Source organism: Vanessa tameamea, chromosome 8, assembly GCF_037043105.1.
Source record: "Vanessa tameamea isolate UH-Manoa-2023 chromosome 8, ilVanTame1 primary haplotype, whole genome shotgun sequence".
Lineage (NCBI taxonomy): Eukaryota > Metazoa > Arthropoda > Insecta > Lepidoptera > Nymphalidae > Vanessa > Vanessa tameamea.
The window spans coordinates 11,295,850-11,323,621 of NC_087316.1; the positions used below are offsets into that span (position 1 = coordinate 11,295,850).

The 27,772-nt window shown below is 30.1% G+C and overlaps 1 protein-coding gene across 1 annotated transcript in view; it reads right to left on the bottom strand.

Moving 5' to 3' along the window:
- LOC113404789 (protein scarlet) overlaps positions 1 to 27,168 on the bottom strand; it is a 34,312-nt gene extending 7,144 nt beyond the window's left edge. Inside the window, exons 1-7 of the mRNA XM_026645814.2 lie at positions 26,899 to 27,168; positions 19,910 to 20,102; positions 15,967 to 16,015; positions 14,559 to 14,608; positions 11,981 to 12,117; positions 6,477 to 6,647; positions 156 to 394 (exon numbers count right to left, since the gene is read on the bottom strand). Coding sequence (XP_026501599.1) covers positions 156 to 394; positions 6,477 to 6,647; positions 11,981 to 12,117; positions 14,559 to 14,608; positions 15,967 to 16,015; positions 19,910 to 20,102; positions 26,899 to 27,000 — 941 coding nt within the window. The 5' untranslated portion in view covers positions 27,001 to 27,168. The remainder of the gene's footprint in view (positions 1 to 155; positions 395 to 6,476; positions 6,648 to 11,980; positions 12,118 to 14,558; positions 14,609 to 15,966; positions 16,016 to 19,909; positions 20,103 to 26,898) is intronic.
- Between the last annotated feature and the right edge of the window lie 604 nt (positions 27,169 to 27,772).

Sequence of the window (27,772 nt, forward strand, 5' to 3'; positions counted from 1 at the left end):
TAACTGTAGACACAAGGGACATAACATTTTATTTTCCAAGCTTAGTGGCGCAATAGCGATGGGTAATATTTCTTACAGTGCCAATGTCTCACCATCAGGTGGCTCATTTGTCCGTCCACCTTTTTATAAAGAAAGAAAAAGCCAAGTGAATATACCTCTCAAAGAAACTGAGAGCTCCAGAAGCATCGCCAGCAAATGCTATTCTTCCCTCAGCCAGCAGCAAGAGTTTGTCAAACAACGCCATCAGTTCCGACGAGGGCTGATGGATAGTACAGATGACAGTCTTCCCCTGCACAGCACTCGCTCGCAGCAATGTCATCAATTTTTGCGCTGATGAGGAATCCAGCCCTGTGGTAGGCTCATCGCAGAATAGCAGTCCTGGATCAGTAAGGAGCTGAAATATTTGAGTAATTTCAATCAATTCGTATGTTTGCAGGTTTAATTATAGGCTTTCTATAAATAACAATAATTATAACAAGTGACAAAGATTATCTTAGACAGAAAGAGACCATATATAATCACGCATGAAAAATCTTGACATGTTACGAAACCTCATTAAAAGAATGAGTCTACGGGAGCATCTTATAAAGCTCATGTTTACTCATAAAAAACAATAACGATTCCGCAACCAGCATCCGAAAAATGTTACCACGATAAGATAAATATGTATATAAACAAATGTACTATGATTAGATAAGCCTTCTCTGAGAAGTCTTAATACATTATAGTAATAATCTTAAAACCTGTACAATATATCATATGAAATTAAATCATTCGTCGTTTTTATATATATTATATGTATATTATCCGGTTGAAAAAATCTTAATTTAGTTATTGATGTTATCATAATTTTGTAAGGATTCTACTTGTACAGAAATTTTTGAAATAACGATTGAAGAATTTACCCTAGAACATGACAAAATATTTTGTAGGACAATAATAAGCCTGCCGATTTAACAGAAGAGTTTATCTTTATATTCAGTGGAATATGTATCAAAATTGTGAGATAATTTGAGCACAAGATATAAGCAAAAATTAAAAACAAAGCATCCGTGTAATAATGTTAACCACAATTTAAAAGATTCAAAAATTCAAATCTGTGTGACAATTACAGACAACTCACCTGCCTTGCCTATTTATATTAATGTCCAATATAGAGTCAAGTGACAGACTGTGACTATCCTAGTGCTTTGACTAAAGCTTTAGATATATATGTGACCGAATTAGAACCGATAGAACCCACAGATATCGTCTTGTTGTTTTTCTTCAACGCCGACCACGAGATCAATTATAAATTGAAATTTTATTTGTACATGTAGTAAATCAATCAAGAATAATCATATATCAAGATTTATCTTGGAAAATATTGACGTTTCTTTTTTATTTATTTTTATTTATGTTATAAGTAGGCGGACGGGCAAATGGTCCACCTGATGGTAAGTGGTCACCACCGCCCATAGACATTGACGCTGTAAGAAATAATAACGATTCCATACATTACACCAATGCGCCCCCAAACTTGGAAGCTAAGATATTATGTCCCTTGTGCCTGTAATTACACTAGCTCACTCAACATTCAAACCGGAACACAACAATACTAAGTTTTGCTGTTTGGCGGTAGAATGTCTGATGAGCGACGTTTTCTAACAACTGAGCCGTCTCTGCTCTTAAGGTATTATAAAACAGATTAGATTATAGAAGAAAATAGATGTACTTATATAAACTACATATTGAATATCTTCTTACCTAGACCTTGAAATTTTATTTACATGAAGTGTTGTAGAGGAATATTAAACGATTCGATTGGAGTAATGATTGTCTGTTATGAAACCGGTTTCATTTGAATATTTCATAATATTTAAAGACGATTTATCTAGCATCATTTTAAAATTGACGTCTAACAAGGAACTCTGATAAAAAGCTAGATTCCAGGGCCATTCCAATTCCATTTTGAGATGACAACTTTTTTGAAAAAACCTTAAGTACGTATAGTAAGTAGTTAGAGTCTCTTATAACATTAACATAACATTAATTTAACTTTAGTAATGATCGAGCGATCACTGACAAATATTTATTTTCTATGTGTGCTTTTTCAGCTTAAGAGTTTAATTCACAATATTCAAGAGATAAATTATGTCATATGATTTTAAAAACAAAAAATCACAGTGAAAACTAAGTACTGATTGATAATTGATCGGATAAGAACCCACGTTCTTCGATTATTATTCGATCACTTGTTACGTTCACGGGAACATTTCGTTAAAAGCAATTAATTTTGCTTCATATTTAACATAATTTAATTTATTGTCTCTTCTGGTGAAAGGATTTGGTTTATTTCTTATTCTTTTTTAAGTAAGTCTGGAAATTATTTTAAATTTCAATAGCTTACAGTAAAGACTTAACTATTTGCTAAGTTGTAATTCATATATATGTCGTGGAAAGCCAATCATTTTGATTAAAAGAAGCTTATTTGATTATTATAGTAGTGGGTAAACGCCGTGACGTCATGGAATGTTAAAGTCACGTGGACAGAGTCGTGTTGGAGATTATGCGGACTGGATAACGACACTTGCGTTGGAGTAACTGATCAGCCCACATCTCTAAGGCGAAACTGTCGGTCTACCTATTTAAGAACCAAGTTGTAAATCCGTAATAAAACTTCTGTCGCTATATGTGTTATTCTAATTCATCGTGATGGACCCCGTACCACCGAACACAGAAGAGGACAATTCTATCGCTCAGCCATCGCTGCCGCCGATATATAAATATAATTTTAATCATTTTTTGTATTATATTATGCTATAGGTAACTAAAACGTGTAATATTTTAACATACTATAGGGTATGTCCAAACTGAAACTATAAATTAAATTAACATGTTGATTATTATCAATCAGAAAAAAATATTGACTAAAAATTTTTTTGCGTAAGCCATAACTTACTTCTTTATAATATTAGTATGTGTTATATGCTTAATAATCGTTTTTGTTTAATGTTTGTAAGCATTAAATTTAAATCTACTTACTAATGGCATCGACATTGACCTCTGGTCTTATAATTTATTATTGCGCAATGATGCGTTTTTTTGTATTTTCGAGTGATGTTTTATCAATTCCAGTTTCAAATGGCTTATCTATACATTCCTTGAGTTTATTGTTTTACCGTTTTTATTTTTTTCAGTCAGAAAAAATATTTCAATCTATTAATTATTAATTCATAATCCGATTAGTCTTTTGTCGACTAATGAATATTTGCATTAGAAAATGCCAATTAAAAAAAAAACGATTATATTCATTTGATTTACCCCATGTTTAAATACTCGTGCAATTATAAGTTTATACTTTTTTGGGTTCGTCGATAATTCGAGCCGCTCTACTTTGGATACGGTTAAATGGAAGGAGCTGGTACTGGGGAGCACCCGCCCAGAGGTGAGAGCAGTACTCCAAGTGAGGCCGAATTTGCGCCTTGTATAGTCTTAGACGATGGGCCGACGTGAAATACTGTCTTGCCTTGCTGAGCACACCGAGCTTTTTTGATGCCAATTTGGCTTTGCCTTCCAATTGACCGCGGAACTGAACGAGGCTCGAAATATCGACGCCAAGTATTCCGATACTAGCTGTGGCGGCTAACGGAATGTTCTCAAATCGTGGAGATACGACAAATGGTGTTTTTTTAGCAGTTACTTTCTACTGTTTGAGGTGAACATTATTTAGAATTATAATTTATGAATTATTTATGAGTATTTAGCTTTGATATTTGAATAAAATCTGAACTCCATTCGTGTCAGGTTGCTGTTACATCAGAGTTTATTAGTGTAATAATAAAGTCTACCTATAGAGCAGAGCACACTTGGGTACTATGGTATCACCGAGTAGTCTTTTTTTAATTTAAGTTTACAACATCCAAGGGCTCACAGTTGCCCGTTACTTTTTTTTACATTTTACTTTAATAAATTTTGGCGTTTCAAAATTTTATTTTATTACTGAACATCAACAGATCTTCACTGGACTTCGAGCTAGTCGTCTTCTTGGAATACGTCGCCCACACTCACTTTAAATACATTTTTTTTAAATATTAACCAAGTAGTTTAGAGACTATTTTACAATAGTATGAGCATTGCCACCGTGACCGTAATCAATCATGTTAGTCATGCAGATCGATTTATGTTCATTCCTCATTTATTTCTCGTTATTATTTTAATTTAATTGATAAACGGTGTAATAAATATAATATTTTAAAATTGTTACAAGCTTTTTTAGGTCTTAATTTTATATATATCCAGTTAAATCCGGATTTTATATGACAAAAAGTAGATTTTATTCATGAATAGATAAAATATATTCAGACTTTAATGTTATTGTAATCGATACAATTTATATGAACATATTTCTACTTCTATTTTTTATAAAAATTGCATTAATAATGTTTAAATCTCTCTAATGTATCAAGCTAGTTATAGCAAATATATATAGGATATATGATTTGGTCAGGGAATCGTGGAGCCCTCAAAGTACAATTTCTATTTTTAGAGGGGTAATAGGAATATTAGTAATTTTTGTCGTAATATAAGGATTTTATGGAAGTTTGTTGTTTAATCAGGCTGTTAGTTCATTTTTTTAGGTCCACAATGAAAACCGATTCAACAAACTTTCCATTAAACTATGACAAAATAATCTATTAAAGTCATCAAATTTCATTTGATCTAATAAGTGTGATTAGTATCTTTTTTATGTGGCAATAAGCACAATTTATAATTCCAACATTTGACTTGATTTAATAAATAAACTTTTTAGCAAGTTGGACGTATGAATCATGATAGATAACTTAATAATATATCTTACAAGTCAGATTCAACGCAATATTACGTGCCATATTTTATATTTTGTCATCCTCTGCATATACATTATTAAAAATAAATTAGGTCCAATTACTTTATGAACAGTTAGAATAACACGTCACTATAATATTTAAGTGTCTTTTACTTCTGGAATGTACGTTTTAAATAAAAACTGAAAACGTCACTATCAATTGACGTAGAAGCATTAAAGATATTCTAAACTTTGCAGAAACAAAATAATCAAAATTGATTTATAATTTATTATTTTTATTTATTAAATAAGGCGAATTCAACTTTTGAAGACGGTTAAGAGTGCCTTATACTGAATATGTAGGTCTGAAGATATTCATTTATTTCAAATCGAATCTTTAATTAATGCTTATTTTAAACGACGATATTAATACTAAAAATATCTGCAATTTCTGATTCTCTTATAATGGATTTTAAATTAATATTATGAATAATTGGTTTTTAAATATCTTCTCTAATGATACACCAAAAAAAACTCTAAAACCAACTCATTACAATGGTCATTCGACAGCTGCCCGCTGGGGCATAATCTAAGTAATTTATTCAATAAATCTAAATAAATCTTATACAAGTTAAAGTTGCAGAAATTTTGTTTATGTTATGATATATGCGAAATAAGTAAACGTACTCCCGGCAGATACTTTACACTGCTCACTCAAAAACGATAAAATATAATTATTATTACGCAAAAAGAAATAATTCTAAAATCTTTAAGGGTTGGTATCATCAAGTAATAGTAACAAATAATAAACATTTTTAAAATAAAAAAAAATAAAACTTAATTAATTATTTTAAAGTTACTGTCACTCGGGATGATGTTAGGATTATATAGACCCGAGTTTGGGATTGGATGAGATTTTTTTAAAGAGTTATAGCAATGCTACCTTTCAAAGATAATAAAAAACTAATATTCCTATGTACCCTTCAATTAAGCATATGATAGGGGTGGGGACGACAATAGCCAATAGGGTCGGGACTCGGGATCGAACCTGCGACTTTTCACATCGCTAGGCGAACCTTAAATCATTGCGGTATTGGAGTATGAATATTTTTTCTAAAAGTTATGCCAACATAATTGTAGTTATCATTATTAATTAATACTTAAACTAGCATCTTTGGATAATGACATTATAAATATACATACGTATTAACCAAAGGACTTATGTCACATATTGATGACAACAAAATCTAAATAGCAAAGTTCAACGAACGTTTGTTTTTAATGACCACATAGTAGTCCAAGTTTTTCTCGTATCTTATTCAAAATTATAAGTAAGAAAAAGTGGCCCAGTTAGAACGCGTGTTTCTTAACGGATGATTTAGGGTTCAAACCCAGGCAGGCACCACTGAATTTTAATGTGCTTAATTTGTGTTTATAATTCATTTCGTGCTAGGCGGTGAAGGAAAACATCGTGAGGAAACCTGCATGTATCTAATTTAATGAAATTCTGCCACACGTGTATTCCAACAACCCGCATTGGAGCTGCGTGGTGGAATATGCTAGAAACCTTCTCCTCAAAGGGAGAGGAGGCCTTAGCCCAGCAGTGGGAAATTTACAGGCTGCTAATGTAAAATGTAACGTAAAATAAAGTTCATAGTATAATGCTTACTTCAGTAGCAAAAGCGAGTCGTTTTCTCTCGCCTCCTGACAGCGTCTTCAATCCGTCCAAACCCCCGATCCTAGTATTTTTCGCACCATATAACGACAGTTGCCGCATTAGCTGGTTGACTCTTCTTCGACGGGCCAAAGGTGTTGTTCTACGGTCCATGCGGAGTCGGGCCTAGAAAGTTTGCGAACATTTATAAAAAATAAAATTTTGAGTTTTCTTAAATAAAAGATGAAATACACATGAGACTTCAACTTCTTATAAAGATGAGTTTAAAAATATACAATTTCTTCAATGTTTATCAAGGATGAAGTTTATCAGAACTTTTGTTACCTTTAAACCTCAAAGAAAATACTTATAGAATTACACACAGGCTTAGTTATTTAGACATGCCTTATCGAGGATCCTAAACGGATTAAAAGTTTAAATTTGGTACATTTTATACCGCATTAATGAGGGCTTCGATAATTAAGAATAAGCCCGGCTTTATTTCCAGGTCATTGATTTTTAGTGCCGTAACCTAACACCGCAATGAAACCGCAAATAACTTCGTTATAAGATAGTATATTTCGTTTATAAAATATATTAGATTCAAATAAATTATGAGTATTAGTATTACCTTGCAAAGTATTTTTACGCATGTGAGTTAACAATTCTTACACGAACACTTTAACAAATAGATATGTCATTTATCAAGTCGAACTAAGCCATATTAGAATTACAATAAATTTAAATGGAAGGTTTAAAAAGGTATTTTAATATATACGGTATTAAGCGATTAATATTTTATGTAATATCTTATGTAGACGTAACGGAAATCAATATGACATAGGAATATGATCTTGGCTACGGAGATACGCCATGATAGATAATATTTGTCAAAAAATCGCATCCAATGAAAATTAATTAGACTAAATGTTAAGTATGCGTACTTGTCCTGATCTTTTGACTTATTTCAACAATAAAGCCAAACTGCTGAAGCCAGAGAGGAACACGGATACGTAATAGAATATGTGATAGAAAATACGCATTTAAAGAAGGATTTTAGGACATTCGATCATGACGTGAAATTGATACCATAGTTAAATGAAAAATTAGAATTTTGGAGTCTAAATATTGTTTCAACGGCGCAGTAACGCTAACAACTCGTTTAATAGGTATCATTCTCAGACCAATTATTCTACCAACAGTTCTGTTGTTAATGGTGAGAGAGCTGGTATATTTACAGGCATACCATCTGAGACACCTGACGAGGTATATATAGCATAACAAGTAATTTATATTTCTTGCAGTGCAAGTATTAGGAGCGTAGCCATCAAACTACCTCTACTCAGCTCATTTACTCATAAATTTTGATAAAAATTGGTACCATAAAATATTATACCATAATTATATTTTTTTTCAACTTGACGTACATATCACGTCCAAAACAATAGCGATCTTTTTGGTTAAATAATGTTACATAATTAATTCCAATATATTATAATATACGGATACTATTAAAATAAATATGTATTTAAATAAATGAATTACATTAAAACTCATCAATGTTCTTAAGGAAACTTGATTTTATATACAGCTATTTGTTATAAATCATAGTTCATGGACGTGATGATATCTATGATAAGCTGTAAGGTATATTATATTATGGAAAATAACTCATTGTCAGTATTATTTTAAATACGATACTTCATATAATGAGCGTGGCCATCTGTTTGCGTTGGCTCATAATATTCCTTTCTGGAACGTTTTAAATTATTAATATTTTATTGGTGGTAGGGTAGGTATCACCCACTCATCATATATTCTACCGCAAAACGGTAATACTTAGTATTATCGTGTTCCGGTTTGAAAGTTGGTAGGCCAGTGCAAACACAGGTTAAGGGATATAACATCTTAGCTCCCAAGGGTGGAGGCGCATTGGTGATGTAAGGAATGAGCGGTGGTGACCACTTACCATCAGGTGGCATATAGATATTTATGACTTTCAGGTTTATGCTCCTATTCAGCTCCTCATCTCGGGAGCTTGCTCCCGAAAATATATATGGCATTAAAATAAAAGACCTCCTTCACGTACATCTGAATCTCTGTCATACAATCTGAATGCAAATATATTATCTATTAATTTATTATTAGTCTCTCCTCTTTATTGATTACTGCATTTAATATATACCACTACGAATTATTTCCTCATTTTATTGTGATGGTATTGTTGATAGAAGAATTGAAATAAATGATAACCAGAGGGAGAGAGAGGAACTGTAAATTAATAAATAAAAATCTTCAAGATCCTCTTATAATATTAGATATATTGTTTAATAAATTTCCTGCTAAACACGTGCCTTCAATTCTATGTTAATTAAAATATGTTCTTGATAAACTCATCTTTAAAAATGTACATATATTTGGATGTAAATAATTTTATTATTGAAACGAAATTAAAGTTAATTATCGTTATCGCAAGCTGTTATTAAAATTTGGCACGCATCCGCATCATGGAATTTAAATTTTGATGGCTTTTTTGTGTCTGGGCTAGTTTGGTATGTATTAAAATATAAATATATGATTACATAGTTTAATATGATGAGATGTTTTTTAAGCTATTAAGAGTTATTTAATTATAATTGACAGCTAAATTTTTTGCCGTATAAAACGTGTTTTTTAAAATTTTGATTTCAATTACGAATTTCGAACTTTTTTTTATTTTACGTGATATGAGAAACCCCGGTCTATTTGCGATAAAATAATTAAAAACATGACTGACTCGTTCTTTGCGTCGTTGATACTTTTTTATCCGACTACGGAGGATTACGGCATGTATGCTATGTATGCATGTATCTGTTCATTAGTTCAGGCATATCTTCTAAGCTTATTATAATTTGACAAGTTTGGTACTGTTAGAATTGCCTTTATCGTCCTTTGGGTATAAGCTACATGTGACGTCACACTAACATTAGTGCCACTACGAGCATATCCGCAGAATAAGTGAGTAGATACATATAATTCACATGGTACACCAAAATCCTTCGTCCATCAACCTGCTTGTCACAGATTTATTCTACTTATATATATATCTATTAGTAGCGACGATCACATACTATCGGGTAATGTCAATCCTATTTGCGGATTTGCCTTTCTGACAATAAAACAATGCAAAATCTTAACACGATGTGAAGCCTTACAGAGCGGTTCACGCCTTTGACCGATAATTTTATTTATGCCACGCTCTCGTTAAAATAATATAACCGTTGCTAACAATCACAAATTGAGCAACAGTAACACTTTATAGTATATTTATACTGATGACAATTAAAAGAGAGTTCTTACATTGCTATTAAATAATATTTGTTTACAATTATCGATCGTTTTATGTACAAGTATAAGTTGCGTAAGTTATTTCTTTAAAATGTATATTATGTAATGAATATTTAGTTTTCAATTTATATATATATATATTCTTAACGAATAAATAAACAGCCAGTAATATTTGCCAACAATAAAGACACATACTCTTAAAACGTTCAATGAATATGGCTTTTGCAAATAGCTATATTATCCGATATCTAGTGACGTCTACAGCGACGTCAATACTTATTATATGACGTATGTACCTAAATGATATTTGGCACATACACTTAACTATTAAAAAACTGTGGAATAATATAGTTAAGGAACGTGGTTTCATTGCTAAGGAGGCGATCTCTTTTACTGACTAGACTGTCAGAGTGTTCGAAATAACACCGTTTCGAAAGTCGATTAAAAAACAATTCAATTATGAATACATTAAAATATTTGTATATATAGTTATTAATTAATATCAACTTTACGTATATATACATATGTAGATTGCTGTAGTATGTAAGTATATGTGCTGTAGTTGTGTATAAGGGGTAGGCGACGATGATTTGTCCGTTAGTAAGTGATAGGTGCTTGATTTAAACCAAATTTCATCAAATTCATTTCAGTGGTTTGGCTAAAGACACAGTTAATTTCGCATTTATAACATTAGTATAGATTTAGTGTCAAAAAAATGTTTTCAAGTATCGTTTTTAATAACTTATAGTTTCGTATAAAATACAGCTGTACCAGTTTTGACGCAATTTTTTATCATATTTAGATTACAATCTTTATTAATATTATTTGTTTTCAAATTGTAAAAATTTAAAGAAATAAAAAGTGTAAAAAGATAACTCTAAGATTTGATATATACGATCGTTTTCTGAGGCAATTAACCTTTCAATATCTCGCTAATCCAGATACATCATACGAATTAAAAACATCTAGTATTTAGATTTTAATTGATTAATATTAACTAATTAACATATAAAATACCGTTATTTATGCATTTTTGAAAGATTATCTTTAGTTTTTTTTTTAATTCACATTAAAATAATTATAAAAATAATTAATACTGCAATATGAAGAGGCAGATTAGTCATGTACGGGTGCTTAGACAATGTACTTTTCTAATTTCAAAATTTTGGTTTCTACCACAACGCTAATTTCAAAGAATCCCATGTTCAAATGGAAGAAATATTTGTCTATAATAATTTTATTAAGAATTCATTTTATTATTTAACAATTTTTGACCTGCCTAGAGCTGCTAGTCGATACAGGGCCTCTAGACCTACAACTGCCTTATGGATATTCCGGCCCTGATGACGCTATTATGTTAAGTGAGAAAAGTGCTTTGAGTATTCGTTGCCACATGACACATACATAAAAAAAATCGTATTTCATTCGTAAAATGTTGTAACCGACTTACCGTGGTACGCCATATTCATACATGTATTCTATAGGCTATTTGACAATACGAAAAATAAAGTGTCAATTATTGTAATCAGTATATATTACGAGTTTAAAAATAGTTATTTATTAATGAAAATTGAAAATAATAATTAATTTATACAAAAATTCATAAATAAAAATGCATTTTCTAAACGTTTGTCACGTGACACAAAACGCTCCTGATTGGTCGGGCTTATGGTGACGTCACTTGCGTGTTAACCTCGTTTGCTGTGTTTGCTATACTGTATGTGGATTATATGTGCTACAGATTACAATACAGGCAATTGACGTCACCGACCCTATTGCAGCGCCATATTGTCAAAGTAGAGTTTTCGCGCGCTATTTAAATATGGAATTTTAAATTTGATATTTTTCAGTAAATATGTGCTAGAATTTATAAAAACATATCTAACCTTAACCTCTATTAAATAATATAAAATAGATTTTAAAAACCAGTCAAATAGCCTATTACTATAGTCAATATCGCATATGACATTCTGAGTTTCGATTTTCCTTCTTACAGAATACCTCTATCGTTAAAATTACATGCCTATATTTAATTGACGAAAAATATTAAGGACTGAGTTGTCTACAGGTTATTCTCGACAGAAGCTGACCAAACATTACGCTCTATAATTCACGCTTATATAAAATTGAATCCTGTAAAATTTCGTCGTGGCAGACTACTTGAATTGAATGTATTTTGATTTTGGACTTACCATGATCGTAAGGTGTTCCATTACAGTAAGGTTTTCAACGAAGAGTTCGTCTTGATGCATATATCCGCTCTCCTTGTGCATGAAGTCGCTGACGGGGAGCCCGTTCATTATTATGTCACCGTCGACTATCGTGTCATCTATTAAAAAAAAAAGTTTATTGAACAAAATTTTATTTCTATTAATAGCTGTAAGTGTTGTTGAAATAGTGCTACGGGAATATTATTTTTATTCAAATAGCATTTTATGTGTGTTACGTTAGAACGTGTAACCAAATTATAATGACAATTTGTAATATTAATTAGGTACTAATCACTTTATTTTTTAAACTTATAATTATTTACGTGTAATAGAATTGAACGTTAATTTTTTTGATTGACTTATGACCCAAATTGTGATTTTTTTATCTGTGTAAAAACAATACGTGGTATTGGTGGGCTTTTAAAAAAAATTACCGTCAAGGAAAATAAAAATAGAACCATTTGAATATAAGAAATATAAAGCAATTAATAATGAATATTCTTAATTATAATGTAATAAATCATTACTATAATTTACTAATTTTACCAGAAACTAATTATAATATGGTACGAGTAATGTCATCTACATAAACAACAAATAATTTCGTATAAGTTTATGAGATTGAAAACCTCTTAAAAACCCATCAAACCCATGTCAATATAAAATCATACTTCATATTTTCATAGCTCCATAGGATTATTATAAAGTTTAATGAAATAACGTCACTCATGTCCGTTCGTCTTTTGTATAAAACAGAGAATCCTTAATTTCAAGCCAATGTTCTTATTTACTTGGTGTCTTAATTTCATATCATATATGATTGTGTTTGAAATACTCTTTTAGGCGCGTATGGTTAACGTAAAGTTAAGTAAAATAATACCCTGCATGTAAATATCAAACTATTTCTCCTCTCATTCCACCTCGCTCCAATGAGGATGATGACATAATCATTAAAAAAATACTCGGGCTTACATTGTTAGATAAGTTTTGTTTTAATTAGATAAGCAGATTGGTAAATGGGCCACCTGATGGTAAGTAGACCTCACAGCCAATAGACATTGGCACTATAAAATATAGTACCAATAGTTAGTCCATCACCTAGTAAATATACCTCCTGGTAACAATAGAACCGTTTTTTTAATGCCATAATGCCAGCCAATAAAAAGCTCAAGGTAAAGTCTTATTACAAACAAAAAGTTTGGATTAATTGATTAGCAAATTTTTTTTATATATATAAACATTACAGACTTAAATCATTAAATTACTGAAATAGTTATTATATTTAATTAAAATATTGATTGGTATTTCTTTTAAATTTAATTCATAAGATGTTTATTTTCCTTTAGACGGCGACAGTAGCTAATTTTGATATAAATTTCCTACACAAATTGGTGTATAATATGTTTTAAGAAATTATAATAATATTCCACTTTTATACCCAATGCATATAATATGAATACATACATTTCTTATCCGGTATCAAAAAAAAGTCAAGGTTGGCCGGTATGATAAATTTTGAAAATTTTAATAAATCGGTAATGAATATTTGATTTTCTCGTATAAAAAACTAACTTATGATATTTTTATTCATGTTATTATTATTTTTAATTTTATATGTCACTGTTTTAGTTTTTTTATTTATTTTTCAGTTTTGTATAACTAAAATTGAAAGTAACACAATTAAGATAATATTTATACTACTGCCATAAATATGACTGTATTATATCAACATCATTGTAAATCCGTAGTAAAAAATAAACAACGAATAAAAATCATAATAAAATATAAATTAATTCTACTGTCTCTCGGTAGCATATGGCTGGCAGCTATTAGAAAAAAAATCTCAATATATTTATTAAATAATAATAGTGTCGTAATATCTTTTTAAACTGTAAGTTAAGGAAAAGGTGTAAACGGAACAATAAATTTAATTTTTAATTTGATCGTTTCTCTCTTTAGGCTGTTTTCTCTTACTCGTTCACAAAAATCAGAACGAATTTGGTTAGTTTCAGTTATTATGGAACATAAACAATTTTAAATATTTATAAAAATAAATCAAGTATATATAATACTAATATATAAGCTTTATAAAACACAAATTTCCAATCTTTTCAACTCCCATGAGGTGGAGTTTCGTAAAATCCGTAGCGAATGTCTATATGGAACCTACCTGCCAAATTTTAATTTAAAAATAGTAAACTTGCTCTTACAGTAACTATGGAACAAATATATTAATATTCGAACATAATTTATTGGCACGTGCCAATTTAATAAAAAAATCAATTTACATACGACATTTTGAAAAAAAATTTTTAAACGTGTTTTTTATTATTCCATTCGATGTGGGATTATGATTTTTAATGATATTGACCTAATTAAAAATTCAATTTTGTGTAAAATTTTTCACATAATCATCTTTAACATAAAAAATAATGTTTATTTTATTAACACAAAAATGTCGTTACAATCATTGTTAATTGTTGATAAATATTTTTTTGTTTCTCAGATTTACACTTTTTGGAATATAAATTCAAAAACGGTCAAATATTTTCGAGCATACCTGGATTTCTGTGAGCCAATGCAGTCATCAATGTGGTTTTACCAGCACCACTGTAAAAAAACAAAAAATATTAATACATAATTACAACATTTTAAGTATACGTATGTGTTCTGAAATATATTAAACAATTAATATACATTAACCTCATTTCATTTTTCTAATGCAAAAAAAGTTATCTGTAAAAATGTAAATATTTATAATTTAATAAACTATATTTTATAATAACGATAGAACAAAAATATTTCTCAATGTGTTCTTGGTCTATCGGTTTTCTTTATTTTTATATATGATGCAATAAAGTGACAAATAAATAAACTGCATTATGATTCGTATATTGTTCATTTAAATTTTTTTATCGTAAATTGGTGTTTAAGTATCACTGAATAAATAAATAACGTTATTATTATTCAAGCTTATATTATCGTTTATATTATTATTCAAGCGTTTATTATGTTTATGTACATATAAACAGTCATGGTCATTTCATTTAAAAGAAACGATAAGTCGTTTGAAACAGATCAATTGTGTGACACTTCCTTTGATCGTATGCGAACAGTAAAAACTATCTAGGCCCGATACTTACGATGAGGATATCATACATACAATCATCATACAGCACAAGGGATATAACATCGTAGCCCCCAAAGTTGGTTTCGCATTGACTTTGAAAGGAATGGGTAGATTGGCGATTGTGTAATGAGTGGGTGGTACCCAGCGGCGGCCTTACCCATTGCGAGACTCCGGGCGGTAGGTCTTTGCGAGGCCCCCTGTCCTCGGTGAAAAGTATGTATGTGATTCGAAAGTAGGTCTGGTTGTTTGGTTTAGGTATTTGTTATGTTTGACGAGTGATGGTAAAGTTATACAAATAAATAAAAATTGTGTACTTTTAAAATATTTTACATTTAAATAATTACAAAGCTAACAAATAAATAATTTATAATTTTTTAAATGGATGTATTTGGCGTATTCCTTAGACTAAAATATTTTATTAAAGCATGGGCCGGGAACTATGCGATTAAAAAACCTATCTGCAAGTGTTTCGAGGCGCGATATTATCAATTATGTTCTGAATTAATTAATTTGTTAACTAACTTCATTTTAATTTACTGTTATTTTATAACCTTAATAAATAATTAGGGATCAAAAACAAAACAAAAGTTTTAAATAAAAAATCTATTTCAATTTTGCTTGGATTTTTGCGCGAGGCCCCTGCAAGAGCGAGGCTCCGGGCGATTGCTCTGTTCGCCACCCCCTAAGGCCGTCCCTGGTGGTACCTACCCAGACGGGCTTGCACAAGGACCTTCCACCATAAGTAAAATTCACACATTTGAAATGTTAATTAAAATAAATTAAATTAAATCATTATAATTATTACTATTGCAATTTATAGTGGAAAAGTAATTCTTACCTCGGCCCCATCAGAGCGACCAGCGTACCTGGTTTTGCGATACCGCTAACTGCGAACAAAACATAACACAGATATAATCAAAATTAATTAAATAACAGACAAAAAAGTAATAAACTGTCACCGGAATAATTATTATTTTTACATTATTAAAATATGTAAGAAAATCAAAGATAGATACTATAAAGACAGATTCAGAGATCATCATCATGTAATTATTGCATAATGATTATGCAGTTATAGTAATCACGAAATACCATAAGGAAATAATATAAAATCCATTTTTAAAAATATTTGGAATAAATTATATCACCTGTTTAAGAATCCCGTGTGCGCTCATCTACAGCGTAGCTTCCCAATATAGAGTAGATAGTAGATATTACTCTTATATTTAATTTATATTAATAATTAAATCATTATTATCAACTTAATATGAACGTTTTACATTAAAGTAAGATTCAAAAGTGTCAATAACTAAGTTTAAAGTCAAGTCAGACGAACGGCCAAGTGTTCATACAGTACAAACTAAAAATAGATATAGATATAATTGCAAAGGTCAAACTAATTTTTGTCTAAATGATAGACTAAAATTAGTCTGAAAACCAGTCGAGGTTATTGATTCGTTAGCCCCGATGCACGGTTGTAAATGGAATCAAGTGGAATTTTTTCGACTAACTTGAAACTTGATTGCTAAGATTTTATAGATAAACATATATACATAAACAGCATATTTTTGAAAATTGCAAATTTTACCAAGAAAGTTTTAATGAGCTTTACAGCTTAGAAATGATATCTATAGACGCCTGTATTTTAGAAGGAACAAGTGATTGTACTCCCGTGGCCCGAAAAGTATGAAATGTCTTGAGCCTGAACTCGCTTCAGCCAAGTCGAATAATCTGACGGATTATGTGTGATCACAAATGAGTCCTAAAGTATCATCTGCGCATTTGCCTACTCTCCCTAGACACACTTGAACGAATATAGTCACCGAAATCACGTATCAGTATGGTTTGGTAAAATCTGCTCGAAGGGTAAGTTTCAAGTTACTGGTAGGGATGTCACCGATTTACTAATACTTAAATGTGTATCATATGAGATCATTAAAACCATGTTTTTCATACTAGCTTTTTTTACAGACATTATATTAAGATCTCGGTAATGCCATTTGCATTTATAATTTGTAACATAGCTGATACTTTTTATTTTAAATACAACATACATATATACTTAAAAAAATATCGTGATAAATAAGATTATTTTGTTCGAATCCATTGGAAAGGAATATAATTGCAACCTTAACATAGTAATTGTTGTGCCGTTGTGTGATTTGTGTGAAATGTTTTCGCGGAAAGTAAAGGCGCCGACAATAATATAATTATATTTTTATTTAAAAGGTTTCTGAAAAGTACTTTTGAATAATTCATTGAATATTCAAGTTTACGCGTACCGTGGCAACCTTTAAGCGAGATAGCACTTAGCTTTAACTTTATGATATTATAAATGAAATATTTTAGTGTATATTTTGTTGGTGATTCTAAAATTAAATAAATAAAACTACCACCGATTCTAAATATATCTCAAGACAACCACAACAGCAACGTTACCAACATTTAAACAGTTTATTACTGTCACCACTCACCACTAACTCAATAAAATACTTTGTTTTAAGAAACATAAAAAATCACATAAATTTAAAATTCATTCGATTTTTAAATTGTTGAGGTCCCTCTTAAAACTTGTCCGGAAAATCAAAATATCTTTACAACTTAACATAAAAATTACTTTTTTATTTTAATTCGCCCGCGTCTCTCAAATCCGTGTTGTTTTTTCCGAAACTCAAACATTCGAGTTTTTTTTTAAATTAATAGTCAACCGACGATGTTTGCTTAAATATTTCTTAAAGTTGATATTTTCTGCATTTTTATTACTCTGAGTCCAACAGGTCGAATTTCGAAATCAATTTGAAATTCAAAACTGGAAAAATATTTTTATTTTGTATTTTTATGTATATATATAAAGTAAGTAAGTTATTCATTAATAATTAAGATCATAGCAGATGAAGAAATATGAATAATATACTAATAACAAAGGAAAATTATATTTTTTTATGTTCTTTTATGCATAAGTTTAATGTACGACCATATTCAACTCATCCAACTTTCAGAACTGTTTGTAGCGCACCAATATTATACGTTATATACCTACGCAATACGTAAACGCAGGTGAACCCGTCACAAAAAAAACGAACTGACTTTTATTAGTCGATGAAGGGATCGAACTCGGGACCTTATAGTGCCTCCGAAAATATTTTACGAAATTGAATAGATATATATAACAAATCGTGATATATTTGACAAACTAATCTTCGATTAACACGTGTTATCAAAAGGAATATTAATGATACAACAATTATCTTTATTGGACAAATAAAAAACATAACACTATAATTAATGTATAAAAGCATGCACGATGAAATAGTCAATAAATTATGTCTTTCAGACAACCCTGCATAAAGATGTACAGATACTATATATTATACATATCGGATAGAGCTTATTGCTCACATTTTAAACTGTTAGTCTAAAATTGTAATGTCATTTATAATCGTATAAAATCTTACCAATTCATTCCAAGTTATTATAATTATAATAATACTAGCTGTGCCCGCGACTTCGTGCGCGTTTGAATTTAACAAGAAGGTTATTGTTTAGTTTGCAGATTTTACTATAACTTATTGATTCTGTATTAGGCAGCTTTTTTATATTAAGTCGTTAGTGGGAGGAACCCGACATGACCCGAGCGACGGCCCGAAGGCTGCGCGCGGTACTGGACAGTATTTGGACATTGCAGCGTGACTTTATTATTATTTTATACATAATTCTAAAATAAAAGTAGCCTAAGTTACTTCTTATTACATCATCTATCTGTCAGTGAAAGTGGGTTCAGCCCTTCCAGAGATTAGCCGGAACAAACAGACAGACAGACAAAAATTGTAAAAAATGCTATTTTGGTAAATGTACACGTGTATACATACATATGCACTTAGTAAAAACCGGTTATTTTAATATTACAAACGGACATTCCAATTTTAAAACATGTATAGATTAGAAGATAGGCCTCGAGCAGAATCAAGACGCCATCTTGACATTTTCGGCGGGAATTACGTGGTGTTTAGGTAGTCTGTTCGAAATTTGAAAAATACGAAATACGAAAGGTGGATCTTTGTTAGACTTATGATTAAATAATAACGTTGTTTGTTCGGTGCTAGATCGGCGTCTGGAACTCGCTTCTCTATTTTAACTGTTTAATTGATGTTTTATATTAGTAATTATGAAGTGATTAAATTTTGTAATAAGTATTACATATTGAATATTGAATTTTTACCGAATGTTCGGCTGAATTTCGTACTCTAATTAATTAACATCGGCCGTGAAATAATTCGTATATGAAATGGAAAAAAAATCCTATTCTTCTTTTATCTATCACGGCGTGCATCAGATCACTATGAAATTTCAATAGTATTAAAAAATGATTACCAAATTGTAAATTGTAAGTACGCATTGTTTTGACAAATAAAACAAACCTATGTTTATTAAGTTTTTATCTTATAAATGTTCTAAGAGTTTTTAAATATATTTCAATATATTAATTTTTAGATACAGAGGTATATCATCGATGGGCGTTTTGTGGAATTGTTTTCAGAGTGCATCAGTTAAACGTTCATATAACGTCGGTACTATGCAAAATAAGTAGTAATTTCAAATAGTTAATTTTGATTTAGATGTATGAATATTAAGGATGATGATGGCCCAGTGGTTAAAAGACGTGAAACTTAACCGATGATTCTGAGTTCAAAGCCATAATTTTATAATTATCATCTCAGCGCTGAAGGATAATTAATTGATAAAACATTTTTGAAAATTTAATTAAACAAACGTTAACTTACCATTATTAACTAATCTCTTCAGCTTTCCATCTTTAAGTTTTATATGAACTGAGACGTCTCGCCACACGAGCGTGCAGGGCCGAAGCACTGGCGAGGTTCCCAGGAGCTCCTCCACCTCAACGCACATCGGCTCGTCATTTTTGGAATATGTGATTCCACTATCTAAATAAACTAAGTCTGTCGAAATCAGCTCCTGTTAAACAAAATATGTCATATTAGGAACGAACAACTTTTACCAGCGAAAAAATTTAGTTGTAGTCATATAATTGATTGTTTCGTCTCTTTTATAAATGTGACCTACTACGTAAATGCAATCTAATGGTGAGTGATCACTACAGTGATAAGAAATATTAACCATTCGTCTAATCGCCACCAACCTTGGGAACTAAAACGTGTCCCTTGTGCCTGTGGTTACACTGGAGCACAACACTAAACGTTGCTGATTGACAGTTAAATATGTGATGAGTCGGTGGTACCAGATAGACTTGCACAGAGCCGAAAGTGGAAGAAAGAGGATGATTAATAATCATATATTTTTTAAAACACTTTATTAAAAATTAAATAACCTTGACCTTGATGTTAAATCAACAGATTTCATTTAAAAAATATTTAAAAAAAAGACAACTGTTTAAAGTATATTTTAATGAATATTTAATTTAATTATTCTTTAAAGATATCATAACATCTGTCAGTGATAAATATTTGACACCATTAAATTAATCTAAAAAATGTTACTAAGCTGTAAAGTTAGTTTATTTGAACATCCTTATAAAAAAACTACTCAGCTGATTTAAAAAAAATCGTTGGATAGCCCACGTAGATAGGTTATAGATATAGTCTATAAAACGACACGTCACATACTAGTAAATGCAATAATTTAATAATTATAGTAAAAATGTATACTTTATATACTTAGTGGTTTTTATACATTATCTTTACTTAATATTATTTTATATATTTATACTTCGACTACACTTCTTCTATTTCGTTTGAAAATGCGATCGATCACACAATAAGACTTATTTTTATTAATGTCCGACCGAAAGTTCGGTTTCGGTTTCGGTTTCGGTTGAGTTTCGGCAAAAAAATGAGTTTCGGTTTAGTTTCGGTTTCGGCGGTAAACTTGCCGAAACTGCGACCGAAACCGAAACTGCGTTCTGGAGTTGCCGCGCTGTGCTCGGTCATGATCGGAGCGGTAATTGTCTAATCATGCCGTGACTTGCTTGTGTTCGCAATGCGTTTTGTTTGTTGTGAGTTGGGACTGGGATATTATAAAGAATCTTACTGAGGTACTAAAGTTTTTTTATGAAGCTTCACTTGATCTGTCATATGATAACGCATGCATTTCCCTTGCAATTCCTTTGATATCACTATTAAATAGGAAGCTGCAAACTAGAGACGAAAATGAAAGGGAAATAATGAGAAACATGAAAACACGGTTGCATGAATCAATGAATCGACGATTTGCATACGTCAAAGGACAGCCTGCACTAATAACTGCAACATTACTGGATCCAAGATTTAAAAGCACATATCTGAATTCTGATGAAGTTGACATTGCCACCTTAGAAATAGAAAACCATTTGAGGATTTACACGGACGATGTTAGTTATACAATAAGTGAAAACTGTCATTCTGAAGAATCACAGCCATCTTGTTCATCTAGAATATCGTCTCCCGAAAAGGCGGAAGAGCTTTGGGAGCCCATGATAAATCTACTTGTTATTTTATTAGGAACCTCTGGTATGGAGAACAGTGATTGTTTATCCCAAATTAAGATAACCATTCAAGCATACTTTCCAGAACCTAGGTTACAGAGAAGTGCAGACATTTATTCTTACTGGAATTCTAGTCCATTTCTGTCTCTTAGAAAGGTAGCACCGAAATTCTTATCAGCGCCACCGATGAATGGACGACAAATTTATTCAGACAGAAAGAAATTTTGATAAACTATTGTTTCTTACCTATAATATAAGATTGTTTAACTATGAATAAAAATAAAAAATACAGATTGCTGCTTGAAATTATTAGAATCAAGTTTTCGCGTTTTTAAATATTACGATTAGTTTATAATTTAGTAGTTTAGCTATTGTTTTTTGTTGAAGTGTCATACAAAATGATGAATTAAGTTTAGAAGGAGTTAATTTGTTTTAAATATAAATGTGATTTATATTGTTTTATTTATTACTTAAATATTAAGTACCTACCTATAACTATTGTGATATTAGGTAACAACTTAAATAAGTATTTAAGTTATTATTTTTTAAAGCATTTTTAAAACTATGTGATTTTAAGAATAAAATTAAAACAGACTAATTATCATTCTGTTTTTTCTATTTTCCCTCTAAACATGATTCCTATAAGAAAGTTTCGGTTTCGGTTTCGGTTTCGGTCGTAAAAACCAGTTTCGGTCGGACACTAGTTTTTATACAATTCCGCCCTTTAATTCAAGATGGCGGCTAACGCATCGGCGGAATTTGGTCCCCATTTTTAATTTAGTCCACTTTAAAGGTAGCAATAAAATTGCTGGGATTTCTTACAAGTTCATGTGCATGTCATATAATATTTATATATATATATTTTTTGTGTCAATTTTTTATAATGACAGCTTCGACATTACGAAATTGTGATCTCCACATATCAAGTTTAGTTCAAGGTCAAATTAATGGAATCGATTAATCTTGTTCTAGGCCCGAATCTTCCAGTTTATAGTACATATAACTACGCCGCGTGGTTTCGCTCTTGTTAAACGTTATTGCTCCGCCCACGTGCAACGTAGCGTAATGTTATGCCTTCTCCGAACAGTTATTCATTTTTTGACAGTTACCTTAGGACGTAACTGTTGCCTATAAAAAGTAAAAGTAAGCTTTAAGAGGACTATAAGAGCTAAGTGCCCTTGAGAATCGCACGCACACACATACAAAATCGACAAAAACGGCAAGCCCGTGAACTAATGGTTAAGCGAGGTATCGAGGTTACGCCCAAATATTCTAATAGATGGCGCCAAACCGAGCGAAGTAAGAATCATAAATCTCATAAAAAATAGATAGGACAACAGAATTGTTTTTATTTCTTTCGATGTTAGTTAACAAATGATCATAAAATAAAACTGATTCAATTAAACTTACAATATTTTTATTTATATTTGGTACTACAAAAATAAACATTTAGTGTTAATTTTTTTATTAAAATCTTTTATTTAATTTCACTTGTATGTATGAATGTATGTACATACGTCCTGGAATCTTGCAATCAATATTACACCCAAAAATATTACACCGATAAATTGCTACCATATTCAATCCAATATGGCGGACGTTACAAAAAAATAAAAATTTTTGAATTACGTACAAATGACACTTCTAAAATTTCTAGTTCTCTGGTTCACAACAATTACATATCTTTTTTGTTACGACTTTACTTTTTTTTATTATTAAAATTAGTTCATACATAACTTTAGTTCCTATTATAAACAAAATCGATAAAATTAAACTCTTACGCAATATAAATAGCATCCGTGTTAATGTTTTCGACTTTCTTTATTCTGTAAAAAATAAATATATGTTAGTAATTATAAAAGTATGTATTTAAAAAATATGTATCTAAATATGCCCCATAGTACTTTTAATGAAAAATATCAAATTGCTTCGAGTTCATAGGAATTGAATGTAGTCACTCTCAATTACTGTTTTCCTTACTTTGACCAAATACTCTATCGTAATATTTAAAAAATAGTTCGAAAAATCTGATTCTATCCGAACTGATTGCACATTTTTTCTAATAGATATTTCCAATATTCATAATTTATATAAAAAAAAAATATGTTTACTAATAAAATACTCTTACCTTTTAATATCGTTCATATGTATGTTCGGCGCTTATTTTATATAAAAGTTTTTTAGTTTTCCTCACGCGTTTCACTTTATTTCCCATATTTACACAATTAAAATTTATAACAAATATAATAAAAAATAAATGCCTAATTACTACTACACTATTTTAACTTAATATATTTATTTACAAGAAAGAATAATATTTATTATAAGAAAACATGAAACAATGAATTTACAATTAAAATTACAAAAAAATATCTCGTAACGTAATGATGCGGCGAAAAGATCGATACGTCTGTATAGCATCAGGCCTCGGCCGGCAATGTCTGTACTCTGTACACGGCGTTTACGCACACATGCGTACGCATTTTGTTCGAAAATAAGAATATCTGATTTTAAAAATCAATTGATTTTACTAAAAAAGTGACACAGAAATATAGTAGTATATTGCTTGTAGAATAATCTGACAAAAAACCAGAATTATTGAATGTATATAAGTATAGTTATTATTTGTTAAAAGATTTTTTTAAAGGTAACTTTGTGATTTTTTTCTATCGTACCAAATTATTTACATCATGTTTTCAAAATAACAAATAACTAGCATGTATCCTGAAGATTATTATATATTTTTTTCATTGGGTTTACTGTATTGGATCATATACTTTTTTGCATTATGAAACTTGCATTTAGCTCATGTAGTCCCCTTAAAATACGTGATAAAAAATTAAGCTGCCTAATCGTATATATGATTCTTCTTACAAACATTTAATTACCGTAAATGTGATCGGTTTTTTTTTAAATACTATAATTGACATGTGTCATAAATATACTTACATTTTGGCACTTAGTGACGTGACCGCATCGATAAGAATCGTTTTATACACAGCTACACAATCTTTAAGATGTACTCAAATATTTATAAAGTATAAAAAAAGTGTTGAAAGGGAGTTAAGGTTTTTAAATTGTGGGTTTTATGCATCGAAAATTGATTAACATAATAAATATTAATAAATTATATTACAATAAGAATAAAAATCTTTCCTCGTGAATTCGAATACCAAATGCAAACTTTCAATACGACATAAAAAACTTGAAATCGCATTATAAATGATCACTACAGATTATTAGCACGTTCAAACAAAAATAAACAAACAAACTCTTCAGGTTTTCTATATAAGTATATGTTTTACAACTATGGTAATAAAATTTCTCTTAAAAATATTTTTAGAATGCTATCTATCGATGTTATATATACATAAAATAATATCTATAAATACAATAAAACTGTTAAAAGTCGTCTGTAAATTGAAAAAATTGATTATAAAATGAGCACGAACGATAAAAAGTTTAAAGTTTTTTTATAGAAATAATTCTGAATGTCTGCATGTATGAACACTTATTATTCTTAGATAATATTATAAGGATTTTCATTTAGTTTTCACAGATAAATTAAGATCAGGTCAGACCAACATTTAGGACTTGATGCGTAATAAAATCTATTTTAACGCAGACGAAGGGCAACCAGCTCGTTATATATATGTAGCATTTTATTTTCATAAATTAAAATATCATTTATCTGTTATGCAATCCTGCATGTATAATAAAATCGTTTGTTACTTTCATACATATGAGCAAATTTATAAGTTAAAACGAGATACAAGACGGATTAGTGTATCTAAAGACATTAGCTAGGAAGGAGATTAAGAATTAGCACTTAAGAGGACAGTCCTTGCGGAACGCTAAAATAGCGCTTACTATTTTCAAAATATCTTAAAACTGGAGCATTGATTATGGATAAAAAAATACATTCAGTATCTGAATAGATAGATCTCAAGTTTCACGGATGATATTTATAAAATATGTATCAATAACTTAGTAAATTAATCGTTAATGTCACTCCAAACACTAAAATCGACCTTTTCTATTAACATTTTTTAAGCTATTTAGCGGCTAGTATATACATATATATATACTATAGTATATTTGTTACACTTAAGTACCTAAACTAGGTAAATACGAAAATTAATCACATAGTAAAAAAATTAAATCATTTGATATTAATTTACCTCCGTTATTTTTATTTATAAAATTTAAATAATTTACGCCCTAATTCGGTATACCTACTAACCTTAAAATATCCAGAAAATAGTAATTATTTAGTTAGACGAATGCAGTTGAAACAATAAATCATAATGTATATTAAGCATCTTAATGCACTCTGACCACACCTTATGCTAACAAATAATTTATAATTGTGTTTGCGAGTGACAACCTTATAGGTAATACATTACTTGTAATTAAATGTATTTTTATAAATCTTACGTTATGAACGCGCAATGAAAATTTAATTTATTCGTTGGACCTAAAACAAGCAACTAATTGTCTCCGGGGATGCGTACGATACACTGCACAATGCAATTGTATTATTGGAAAGTACCTATGTATGTGTTCTAAAATAAATTCCCACGCTTACAAACTACGCTCTTAATAAATTAGACATTTACATATCATTTTGTAAATGCCAATCATATAAAAATGATAAACAGTTTATTCTGATTGTTAATTATATATATTAACTAATAGCTAGCATTAAAATATTTAAAAAAAATGTTTAAGATATATCCGGCAAAATGCTTTTTGAAATAACCGGTTTTAAATAATTAACAAAAGTCGCAATCGCGTAATTAGCTCATTATTAAAATATTGAAACTTTTTTATGTTGCAATAGTATTTTTTTATGTTGTTGCTGTGTTGTTGCTATATAGGTACGACTTAAGTAGTGTGATCTAGATTCTACAACGATCTTGTTACAAAGAACCGCAACATAAATTCTGTGTACAATGGCCAGCCTTTAAGTACATGTACATTAATTTTTAACTTACATAATTTTATTTAATAACTTGTATATTATTAAAGTTACAATTACAATAAAATTAACGTATCTTTAACTTGCTGTAAATTGTATACGGCTGTTGATAAACATTCTCTCTCGAAAGTAAACTTTCTTTTAACTTTTTAAAATTTTTGTATAAATTATACGAAAATAATGGGCATAAAAGAATTTTAAAATAAAAAAAAATAGTTGTCTAAAATTGAATTTGGAAAAGCTCGCTAAGCATTTAGTATTTAATTTAATTTATTGTGTGATATACTTACATGAGGATCATCCACTAAGTCAGGATCAGATGTATGCGAGCTGGACCCGCTGGATTGGTGTTTTGAAGACGTTTCAGCATCATATTTAGCTATAGAACGCATTTTCCAAAATACCAAAATTAAAAAAAATATTATAAAGAAAAACGTTTTTAATTGAATTTCGAACGTAACATTTTATCACGAGCGTGCTGAAGTTTAGAAGCAGGCGACGGTGAAACGACCCAGGCGCCGGTTTACGAATGGCGAGACTGTGCCCGACAGAGATGGAACACTTTCTGAAAGAGACACGTTATGGTTCACTTGTGTTTCCTCGAACAGTAAGATGCAGTAATGGTACTAAATTTTGAAAGACGCTGCTTACGAAAGTTAACTAACAACGATAAGACAAGTTCATTGAGTAAGGTTATTTCGAGTTATTAATGAAGTGCGTCTGAAAAATTTTGTAGTATTACGTAACATTTTAATTAAAAAAAATACAACTGGATTAATTCTAATGCTTACTAAATGTGGATTAGTGACTTGGAAAAATAAAAAAAAATTATTTGCCAATGTAGCATTCATAGATGCGCTGTCTGTACGACTTGATTATAAAACATTTATACATTGAACATGAATATATATTACACTTCATCTTTCAGAAAGGATCTATATATACAATTGTAAGAATTCAATGAGAAGCGATTTCAAGTAAGCCAAAACAGTGAAGCGGGCAAGACTTTTAGTATTGGTACTTGATAGTACGTACCATAGATAGTAAGTACCCTTTGAGAACCTACGTTTATCGTATTGTAATCCTTTTACAGCGGTGATGAAAGGCTTGCAATAGTAAAACTGAAATAGTTTAACTCCACCGAGCTAATTATACTCTTTACTT